Consider the following 11947-nt stretch of genomic DNA (forward strand, 5'->3'; position numbering starts at 1 on the left):
CAGGCTCCAAAGATAAAGAAAGAAAAACAAGCCAAGCTAAGGCTGAGCATTCATAAGTAAGAATAAGTCTCTGTGTATTTATTTGGGAACTGGGTAGCAGGCCCCCAAAGTTTATTTATGTGTATATACATGTATCTGTGTGAGTGTAAGCCATATGTGTGGAGTTAAAAGAGGGCATTGGCTCCCCTGAACTGGAGTTGCAGGCTGTTGGGAGCCACCTAACATGGGTGCTGGGAACTGAACTCTGGTCATCTTAAAGAACAGCAAGTGCTCTTAACTGCTGAGCCATCTCTCCAGCTCCTCCATCTGCCTTTAGAAAGACCCCGGCAGCTAAGAGGGGGGCTGCGGAAGGGGCAAGGCTGGGAGCAGCAGAGAGACAGAAGGCTGCAGCTAGGAGAAATACTTGTAGTAATTACAGTCTGTTCAAACTTACTGGCTCCTCACAAAAAGTATTAAAAAGCAATACTTTAACAGTTAACATTTATTGAATACTTTATCCCAAGCACTTTTCTAAGAATCTTACATGTTTTCACACAATTCTGTGTAGGTACTACAACTGGGGAAACTGAGGCACAGAAAGATTATGTCACCTGCCAGATGTCACACAGCTGGAGAATGGTAGTGCCTGGCTCCAACCCAGACCACCCAGAGTTTCCTAAAGTTTGCACTGTGCTGCCTCCAGATATTCAAGAAGGAAGCAGAGTGGGACAAGGGTGAGCCCCCAGGTTGCTACCAAAAACAGGGTCAAGATGACTTGCAAGATAGAAAAGTGGCCAGGCATGGTGACACTCACCAATAATCCTAGCACTTGGGAGGCAGACACAGGTAGATCTCTGTGAGTTTGAGACCAGCCCAATCTACAAGAGAGAATTCTGGGCCAGCCAGGGTTATATAGTGAGATCCTGCCTCAAATTAAATAAATAAATAAATAAATAAATAAATAAATAAATAAGCAAAGTATATCAAAAATCTCAGAGCTGGGGAGGCTGAGGCAGAAGGATTACCATGAGTTTGAAGCCAGTGAGGGCTATACTGAAAATTTTTGTCTCAAATAAATATTTTTTAAAGAATTTTTTTAAATGAAGACATAACTATAACTAGGCACCTACTGATTCTCTGCGTAGCTCATAGGAACTGCTTAATAGACCCAACTCCAGCTTAGCATGTAATGTGTAGACTAACATCTGGACATGGCACTGAGCCCCACTTCCACCATACTCCAGTAAAAATAAACCTTCCTGTTCAAATATAGAGTAGTTAGAAGTGCCATGTTTTACAGAAGAGGCAGTTATTTGGCATTAAAAATAGCCAAGTGTTGGCTTCCTCAAATATCTGGGCATTAGCAATGCGATTTTCAAATGGAAACCCAGCTAGAGTGAGACACTCGCACACATCCGGCCTGACTCACCTACTTAAAGAGCCTCCATAGGAAAGTGCAGGCCAGCGTGGGCCTCAATTAGCTGACCTGTAAAGACATAAAACAAGACTGTCCAAGTCATCACGATCTACGGAGGAGGACAACTGTGGAGAGCGGGTGGCTTCCCAGCAGTATGGCACAGGGAAGGCCAGCTGGCCCTCTGCTCACAGGGCAGGGTCAAGCAGGAACCACAGCCGCTTTACCCTAAGGACTTGGAGAACTCTGTCAAGAGCTGGAAATCACCCTTGGAGTCTCACACAGGGTTGATTCACACATACACAAGGAAAGGCCAACCAGGAAGTCCCTAGATACTCAGCACAGGACTCCTGACAGGCTAATTTAATTAATTAATTAATTAATACAGTCTCACTATGGAGTTTGCCCTCTCCCTTCACTCAGTCCCTGCTCTTGTGAGCTGGAGATTGAAACTGAGGCTTCATGCCTGCTGGCAATGTGCTCTGTCACCAAGTAGTATCCCCAGTCTTCTTTGCCTTTACAATAGGGTCTTGAACTCACTCTATAGCCCAGGCCAGGCTTGAATTTGTGATCCTCCTGCCTCAGTCACCCAGGCAGCTGCTACCAAGCCAGGCCTGAGATGTTTGTTGTCTGCTTACCAGGAAGCCACGGTTTGGCATGCCAGGGGCATAGGTTGCATGTAGAGGGGCAGGAGGCTCCTCTCCACCGGAGAGAGCTGGGGTCCAAGAGGGGGCAGGGCTTGTGGCACCTCCCATCACTGTCAAGGTCATTCCACGGGTGGAGGCCAGAGACTGGACCCAAAGCCAGACTGACCCCTCCAAAGCCCCCCTTTCCCATGACACTGGGCTTCTGTGGCCCTGCTACTATGCAGCCAGACTGTTTTTTCCCACTCCAAGAAGCGAAAGGCAGTGTGGCAAGCACACAACACCTCTAGGGCAACTTGGGATGCCGGGGGGGAGGGGGGGAGGGGGAACACATTATTAAGAGTGTCTGATGCCCCTTCTTGTATTTTTACCACATCTTAGAAAAATAAAGAACAGATTCGCTTTAAATGGTTTTATTAAAAATTGTACCAGTTGATGAGAGGATATTTACACATGTATACAAGAACAACAACAACAAAAAAGCCAAATATTATATACAGGTTAAAAAATAACGGTCCCCATACCTCTCCATAAGGCAGAATGCCCAGACCCCAGGGCAAGCAAACTGGGGACGAATGAAATGCTACATCTCACTGGGTCTCCCGGTCAGTTCCTGTGGACCCAGAGATGGGGTGGACCACCAGACACCTGTAGAGGGAGGGGCAGAGCAAGCCTGAGGCCACACACCTCATAGCACCTTGGTCAAAGCGAGCATACATGGGAGAGCCCAGCTTTGTTCTGCTGTTCCCTTGAGGCCCTGGCCCTCAGGCCTGCAGCTCATAGGAATCCCAGGAAACTCTAAATGCCTGTTGGTCCACCCTGTCCTACCAGCGTAACAGACCAGGATAGCCTGCCTCCAAAGGTTCTCATCTTCACGGAGCCAGTGTGCCCCACCAGGAGGATGGCAGCCACAGTACTGTTCCTCAAAATCCGGCAGAGCCATGAAGACCAAAGGCTTTGGCTACTCTGTGCACCCGTAGTACCCCACTCCCTATCAAGTCCCCAGAAAGGAATGCTCTCCTCAGAGAACTTTTCTCCTCGCTGACCAGGATGGTCATAGTGAGTTCGCTACCTATTTCCTGGAAAGCTTGGGGCAGAAGGGGGTTCTGGCCAGACTGTGCCAATACCCACTCCCTGCAATGCTCAGGGTTGGGCTCGGGTTTGTGGTTGAGGCTGCGAGGCAAGCCAGCTGGGCCTCTCTAGGCCCTGGAAACAAGCTTTGCCACATAGTTCTGGACACAGCCCATCCCTTGGGGCCTGAGGGAGGTCACCGGGAGGTGATCTTTTTCCACCTCTGATTGAGCAAGACAAGGCCACTGGGGACAACTGCACAGCGCAGCCAGACTTTGAAATAGACAGGGCAGGCGGAGAGCTCCCCCCAACCCCCCACCCCCCGCCAGCCTGTCCCAGCCTCACTGGGGAGTCAGTAACTTGACTGGGGGATGCTCCTTTCCAGATCTGTTCACTGGCTTTTAGAAATGCCTACTGGGAACGGTGACTTAGGAGAGCAGTTTGCCTCCTGAACATGGGCTGTGTCCCTCTAGGGCATGTCTACACTGGGTTTTCCAGTCTCTCTCCCACCCCCATCCTCAGCACACCACAAAAGCCCACTGCCTTCAGCCGGTTACAGGTCAGCACACAGGTCAGACATCCCCTCCCTCTAAATCTGAATCTCCACTCCTCACTAGAGACAGTCAGGCTCCTGGAGCAGGAGCGAGCTGATGGGGAGGGGCAGGCGGGCTGGCTGGCCAAGGGCTGGACTGGGAGACTATAAAGCCAATTCACCAGGCAGAGATCACTGGCCAATTAAAGCAACCAGCCAGGGGGAACCTCTGCCTCCTGGGGCTGGGCTGCCAGCTACCTCCTAGGGCTTGCGGGGGGGGGGGGGGGGGGTGGGGGGGGGGGGTGGTGTATTTTTGTTTATTTCTACTTTATAGCCCTGGGGATCCATCCAAGGGTCTTTGGACTGCAAGGCAAGTACTCTCCTATTGAGCTTCAACACCAGCCTGGATTCAGGTTGGAGGAAGATAAAAGAGGGTTTAAATTTCACCCTGGCTTGCCCAAGTTAGTGAGTTTGGTCCTGGCTAGGCCCGAAGTGGAGACAGTGTATTCGGACCGACCAGCTTCCACCTGGCCCCAGACTCAATGTTCAGGTCAAACTCTGGGCTCAGTTCTCAGGACAGATCACAGGGCACCTAGCCCGCACCTGGCAAAGGTCTCTGAATGTAAAGTCTGCTAAGAGGTTTAAAGATGACTGATGTACACGGTTCTATATGGGGTGGGGGCACCCATGTACCATGCACATACCAGAAGCCTGCCTATCATAGCCTTGATCCCGGAGAGTGGACCCCCCACACACATCTAAACTGGGCTTCACAATGGTTAGTGCGCCCCAGAATCAGTCTTCATATTCATTAGTTAGGTCCCCTTCTCCTTGCAAACAGGAACCCACTTCTTAGCAGATGGACCACAGTATACACCCTGAGAAAATGATTGTGGCCAAGAAGAGGTAATATCTCCAGATCGTCTGAGCAGAAAAACACAAAGGCTTATATAAGTATTCTGGGGGCCTTCTCAGGAGGCCAGCTGTGAGTGCAGACAGTCCTTTGTGTAAATTAGGAAAGACATCTCCAAGTGAGCAGATCCAGCCTAGCACACAGCCTAGAGAGCAGAGCACAGGCCAGACTTCAGCCTCCAGAAATCCCTCAGACTCTGTGCACACCCAGGGGGTCAGTGGCCCTCCTACAGGACTGAAGCCCCACCCTCACCTCTCTACAGAGTTACTGGGCTTGCTCAATTTGCTCCACTCTGAGTTCCTCCTGCAAATTCCTTGCACGACCCCAGAGTCTTCTTTACTCAGGGAAGCCACCTTTCTCTGAGCCTCGTCTTTAGCACCAATGTCTTTCCATATATATATATGTAAAAATTATGATTTGATCTCCAGGTATCGGGTTAGGAGACACCCTGTGATGAAGGTCAGCTGCTTTAAGTCTCCTCCCTGAGTACCACAGCAGGGAGAGAGGGAAGCTGAGATTTGGCTGGGTTCAGGAACTCTCTCTTCTGGCCTGGCTGGAAGCTGAAGGAAGATAGGAAATGTGTACCCAGCTCCGTCAGCTTCATGTTCTAAACATTGTCTGTTGTTCAAAAGTCACCTTTCAGCTGGCAAAGTCACTGTGCCAGCTTCTTCCTGTATCCTACTAGGTACGAAAAAGGGATGGGGATAAGGGGGAGGAGGTACACGTTTCCAAGGAAACCAAGAGTCAGACCCTGGGACTGACTGATCAGTGGATCCCCTGTGAATGCACCCCATGTCGGAGTGCGGCTGCTGAGGTGGTAGTCCAATCCAGTCCAGTAGTTGGCAGGGTCTTTTGAAAACAGCCGACAAAGGCACAGGCTCCCAGGCACAACACGATGGTTGATCAGCGACTCAGCTCACACACGGTTGACACCCAGCCAGCAAAGGTGGTAGTAGTTTGCACCTTGGGACCAATCAAGGGTCTTCCATGGGGGGAACCAAGTCAGACTTGAGACCTGTCAAGCTTGATTCCATTTTGAGGCACCTTTGAGAGGTTCTTAAAGAAGTCCGACCCTCCCTGAGGTCTTCTGGAGGTGACGGGTCTGGATAAGAATCCCTGAGCCCATGCGGTGGGCACTGGCTGTGACAAGTGGGAACCCAGATGTAGGGCTGGCTAGCCAAGGCATTGCTGTTCTTAGCCAGGATACCCCGGGCAAGGTCCTGGTGGGTTAGAGCTGTGTTTCCATCAGGCGTGAGGGAAGGCTGACACATTTGGTGACACTAGAAGTCTAACCTGACCTATTTCTTAACCAGCTCCAGTAGGAAAGCCTCAGTCTACTTCCCGGAAAGCATCACCAACTGGTCACCGTCAGAGCCTTCGGGACTCCACCAGCAGGCACGGCCACCTCTCCTTCAACAGTGTTTGACCAAAGCCCCCATTCCCAGTGCAGGTTCTGAACAGCGGAAGGAGATCTCACTGGGGTATGTTGTATGTACAAACAGGAAACAAAAGTTAAAAATAACAAAACTTGACAAGATAGTGTCCGTCCTCCCAGATGTCTGTCCTGTTCCAGACTGCACTCTGGTGCTTCATCCTCCACCCAGCCTCACCAGGGACCCACGCCTTCCCTGTTTTCTTCTCTGTTCAAGGCCAGGTTTTGCAGGAAGAGAAAGACCTGCCACCATGCGCGGTCTCGGTTCTCCTGGTGCTGTAAGGGAAAGAGATGAGCATTAGGTGCCAGGCACCAGCCTAGACCACGGGTTCCTTAGTGTTTCCCAAACAAGCTCCCATTGCCAGATCTCAGACTGGCACTGTTGTGCCGGCTAGCAAACCGGGGAGGGGGACACGGGACAAAACTCCAAAGACATCTGCAGTTTGGGAAACACTCAGCTAGGCTGTGTGAACGGTAACAGGAGGATCACTTTCTCCCCTGCTCGCAGGACTTTTCCAGAGTTTAGCCAAGTACTGCTTTTAATCAGATTGGCTCCTGAGCCCCCCAAACCTCAGCTGCATGAACAACAATCTTGCTTGAGCGAGAAAGACAAGAAGTCCCTCCCTCTCCCCCATTCCAAAGGAACACAGAGAACAAGAGAGGGAAGGGGGGGAGCCTCCATCTGCAAGTGATTTGACACTGTGAAGGTCAAAGGGTTAATCTTCAATTTAAACCACACTGCTGAGGCAGCAAAAAACTGATTTCATCCAGTACAAACACACACACACACACACACACACACACACACACACACGCACACTTGTGTGAGAGAGAGCCCGCTCTCTCCCCCTTCAGCATCCCCAGCTCTGGGCTGCCCTTTTTATAGCCACTTTTGACAGTAAGCCATAAATAATCCCTCTTGGAGCGCTTTCCTACTGACTGGAGCCAATTAAACGTTAAGCAAGAACACACTTGAAAACAAAACAAAAACAAAGAATGCGCACCAGTTCTGGAGGTTATCCCAGGTCCTACTGTCAGGCTGGGAAGCCAGGAGGCAAAGTTCAGAGGTCAGAAGCACAAAGGTTTCTGGCTGGTGTCCTGTCCACACAGGTACCATTTCCCAGAGGCCAGCAGAGGCCTGGAGGGACAAGGGAGTGCTGGAAGAGGCGGTCTTTGTTCTCTCCTGGTCTGCCAGGGGAGGAGGATAGGCTGGGGCCTCTCTGTGGGGTTCTTAGTGGACAGGGGGATAAAAGCCTCTTGTACAGAGAGGGGGGCCAGCCCAGGCTGGATTTAGAGTCCTTCAGTGGCCCAGTCAGCAAGTAAGTTTATGTGAGGTGTCCAGGGTGGGGGTCGCGGGGCCCTCAGGGTGTCTTTAACCTTAGCCATCAGCTCCTACCAGGCAACTTCTACTCGCCTGTAGAGTAAGTCAGTAAGAGAAGCAGGTCACAGGCCCAGGTTTCCTGGACTCCGGGAGCTTTGAATTTCCATCCAGCCCCAGGATTCCCCCAGGGAACCAAGCAGGTTTTGAGTCCCTTCCCCACTGCCCTCAGCCACCAAGAAAAATGTAGTGTCCAGCTAAGGTTGACACAGACTACCCCCCCCCACATCCATGGCGATGGTGGAGTGGAGTGTGGAGAACAAGCGAGCAGATCGGAGGCATAGTGGGTTAAGGGAAGCGGGTGTGCCACAGAGAAGCCTGGCAGCAGGCGCTGGGGAGACTGATGGCTTCCTCCTGTTTTGTAAACAAAGATGAGTAAAAAAGAGGAAACAGCGCAGCTTAACAAAGTCTGGTTCCAGTGGAGTGGCCTGAACTTCAGCTGCAGAGCTACTGACCCAGGCCTGCAGCAGCTGGGAGAAGTCCCTCCACCAGGCCTCCCCAGCTGCTGCCCACGACAGGTGCAAAGGTCACGAGTGGCACAGGAGACCCTGGGAAAAGACGTCGGAGAGGCCGGTCTGCCGGCATTGTGAGTCTCCTCAGGAACCTGTCTGACAAAGCCCAGTGACAATAACGACTATGGTTTTCAACAAATTGTGGTGGTCCCATACTGAGGCTTCTACGGTTCTGCTTCCTGAGGTGTGGTCCCCAGGACAGCGGCCTCAGCATCACCACCGGAAAAGCTCACTAGAAATGCTGACCCACTGAGTCAGAATGCACACTTTCAACAAGATACCCAGGATTTGGGGGTTTGGGGTATAGCACAGGATCAAAAGCATTCTTCTATTTAGGGTAAAAAACCATCACCTCCCTAAACCCTATGAAATGAGTCTGTTGTCATGCCCTTAACAGATGAGATAACCAAAGATCTAACCCAGCTATCCCAGAGCTAGTAAGTGGCAGGGACGGGCTAGAACCCAGAGCGATGTCCCTATCTACGATCACTGTACGCTATGTCATCAGCCATCTTTCACTGTGTCAGAGAACACCCGCCATCCATCCCTTCACTACACCATCTCAAAACAGCAAGATGGCCAAGGAAGGTGCTCAGGATCCCACGATCCACTACCTGCACCAATCCTATCTCTGTACGCCTTGGTTTCTCCCCAAGTCCATCCATGGAGGTCATCTGCTCAGAGGATAGATACTTCCGGGGGCCCCAGGTCCTGTGGGAGTGAGGGAAGCAAACAATCTCACCCCATCCTTTAGAGTCAGAGAAGCATCTGTGAGCTGGTGAGTCAGGATGGATGCAGACTTCCGAGGGATGGGGCCAAGCCCAAGTGCAGATGGTGGTGCATAGAGCCTGGCCTTTGAGCAGAAGCCAGGCCACCCTGTGAGTTTTCAGGGCTCGTGACCTGGCAAGAAGGCACTAAGGGAGGGAGTTAGGGCCTCAGTCGGGCATCGGAGTCTGGCTTTATGCTGGATCTCTCTCTAGCCTGTTTGTGAAAATACACCAGCGCTCTATTAGATCCACAACTTCTGAACCCAACTGTGTCACAAGATCAGCGTCCCAGTCCCACCCAGGTCAACAGGGTCAGAATGTCCAGGGAAGGGGCCCAGGAGCTTCCATACTGAACAAACTCCATGAAGAGGCAGACAGGTTAGGTATCTCAGTGGTCAAGAGTGTGCGCTGCTCTCGCAGAGGACCAAAGTTTGGTTCCCAGCACCCGTACCAGTGGCTCCCAAGCATCTGTAACTCTAGCTCCAGGGGATCTGATTCTCTGACCCCCAAGGGCACCTATACCCACACAGACATAAACACACTGCGGTGGTTTGAAAGAAAATGTCCCCCCAAGGGAGTGGCACTATTAGGAGGCATGACCTTGTTGACAGAAGTGTGTCACTGTGGGGGCGAGCTTTGAGTTATCTTTTGCTCAAGGAAGGTTCCTTCAGTGTGACTGTCAATCAACTTCCTGTGACCTTCTGATCAAGATGTAGCCAGCACCACCTCAGCCAGCAGGCTACCAAGCTCCCCACCATGATGACAGTGGACTGAACCTCTATGTTTTCTTTATAAGAATTGTTGTGGTCATGGTGTCTCTTCGCAGCAATAAAAACCCTTACACTAAGACACACGTAAATAATTAAAAATAGCGAAAGCATTTTTTTAAAGTGGAAATCAACTGGGAACATAGCTCAATGGTAGACACTTGCCTAGCACACATGGAGGCACACATGTGTTATCCCCAGTATTACAAAAATAAAGGGAAGGAAGGAGGGAGGGAGGGAAGAAAGGAAGGTCAGAAGGAAAATTTATCATGTCTTTAAATAATAAAAGCAATACATATTCAATGTAAAACCATCATAAAATATAAGTACAAGTCCTTCCAAAAGAGAATATAAAAGCCATTAGTGATCCTATAGCCTAGAAGAAAACACTTCAGAGTTTGGCACCTTCTTCAGCGCCTTTTAACCTCTTTCCATTAAACCAATGTCCTGCCCTGGTGGCCAAGCCAGACATAGATCCTGCCCAGGTGCTTCTGTGGCAGCCAGGCCAAAGCCAGGCTTTTGGAAACCACTGAGGTACTTTCCAACCCCAAGGAGTTTGTGACCGCAATTGCCTTCAGGAAAACAGCACAGTGCCAAGCACTCGGTCCTTTCAGCCACACCAGTAGTGCCCAGGCCGGCGTGGACACTGGCTAGGGAGGGCTGGAGCCCGTCCCCGGGACTCTGAACACTCCCAGGACACAAACCAAGCCTGGAAGACTGCACTTAGGTCTTTCCTGCACACCCCAAAATGGAAAGCAAGCTCCCACACACCAAGAGTCAAAGAGCACCCTGATTACAAGGAGTAACAATAAACAAAATATTTCTACAAGTCAAACAAAAGAGACTAATGAGAAAGGAAAGAAAAAGGACTTACAAGGCGGCCAGAGAGAAACAGTGCAGGAAGGAAGTCAGCCTCTAGCAAACAGGAAGAAGGATACAAAGACACCAAAACAGCAGAGAGCCCGAGTCCTTCCATAGGAGGGAGAAGAAAGGGGGAACCAGGAAAAAGTCTGCGGGCCTCTAAGTCTGAGGTACCTGGCCCAGCACCCAGCATACAAATCCATCACTGAGGGCAAACCCCTGGAACAGGGCCCAGCTCTCCCAGGCGGGGCATGTGTGCCTCAGGCTGAGAGCTCGCAGAAACCACAAAGGAGTGACCCAAAGATGAGAGACTGGGAATAGGGAATGAAACACCCCAAAGCGCCCCCCCACACACACACTCACCAAGATTTAAACCCAAGAGTGGAGGGATCGAATAGCAAATGTTCAAGGAGGCTGACTAAATGTCACAGTGGATCAAGGTGCCTGCAGCCAAGCCTGGTAGTCTGAGTTCAATTCCTAGAACCCACGGGGCATGGCAGCACACGCCTTTAATTCCAGCATTCAGGAGACACAGACAGGTGTATCTCTGCACGCCTGGTTTACATAGTAAGTTCCAGGCCACCCAGGGCTGTCTCAAAACAAACAAAAAACCCCCGGACTCCATGTAGTGGAAGGAGAGACTCCTGCAGGCTATTCTGACCTCCACGGCACAGATAAGCAAAAACCCAAATGTTTAAAAGAGCAACCGGGGTTCATCTCTCTTCCCTGCTATGGTCGGGAAGGGCAGAAATCATGGACAAGTTTCTAAAGCCCCGCTGTGAACAAGGGACTACGACGGAATGTTTGGTCGCTTGTCCAGTGGAGGAGGGAAGCTGGAAGCCACACCATGCATCCCAACCTGTGCACACGAGGCTGATGGCAGAAGGGGACCTGGGATCATTCTTCCCCTCACCCTCCCCTCCACTCCCACCCCCTGTCTAAGGCCAGGATTCCTGCCTAGTCTTCCCCAGGGGAAAGAGATGTCGCTTATGTGATAAATTAGCTTCTTGTCTGGGAGAGGCCAAATAGCAAAGAGAGAGGAGAGAGAAACAGAGTGAAATCTAGCTAGTTGTACTATCTGACACAGTTAGATTACACATATCAAACTCTGTTTGGTCCCACTGGGCCTCTGCCTTAAGTACAAAGCATGCTCCTGGCCCTCTCTGGATAAGAATCTCCCATTGCCTCTCCCAGTTCAGATTCAATTCCTGCCCTCTGGGGGCTTCAAGTGTCACCAGAGCTCCAGAAGCTCCCTCGGAGCTAAGTCGCCCAAAGGATCAGAAGAGATTTTCAAAAGGTCTACCATCTGAAAAGCAAATTTACCAAACAGCAATTTGTACCATCACAGAGGAAAAAAAGTGTTTTCAGATCTCTTCGGCTGGTCACAGGACAGGCGGCTGTTACCAACCTTGTTTTACGGATGGAGAAGAAAGAAAGGCCTCCTCAAAATCATCCTAAGCAAGTTTGATGATGAGTTACTTAAACCCTTGACTTCGGAATCCCAAGCTATTCTTTTTAAAAAGGGAGGAAGGGGAGGAGGGAGAAAGGGAAGGAAGAAGGGAGGAAGAGAAGGAGGAAGAAAAGGAGGGGGGAGGGAGGGAAAAGGCCTGGAGAGATTAAGAGCACTTATTCTTGCACAAGACCTGGGTTCAATTCCTAGCACCTACATGGTGGCTC

At 50.7% G+C, this 11947-nt stretch overlaps 1 protein-coding gene across 1 annotated transcript in view; it reads right to left on the reverse strand.

Moving 5' to 3' along the window:
* Nucleotides 1–2442: 2442 nt before the first annotated feature.
* Nucleotides 2443–11947, reverse strand: part of Bmf (Bcl2 modifying factor) — a 22646-nt gene continuing 13141 nt past the window's right edge. Inside the window, 1 exon segment of the mRNA XM_005364243.2 lies at nt 2443–6261. Within this exon segment, the coding sequence (XP_005364300.1) occupies nt 6160–6261 (102 nt within the window). The 3' untranslated portion in view covers nt 2443–6159.

Source organism: Microtus ochrogaster (genome assembly GCF_000317375.1).
Source record: "Microtus ochrogaster isolate Prairie Vole_2 chromosome 14 unlocalized genomic scaffold, MicOch1.0 chr14_random_1, whole genome shotgun sequence".
NCBI classification, from domain to species: Eukaryota; Metazoa; Chordata; class Mammalia; order Rodentia; family Cricetidae; genus Microtus; species Microtus ochrogaster.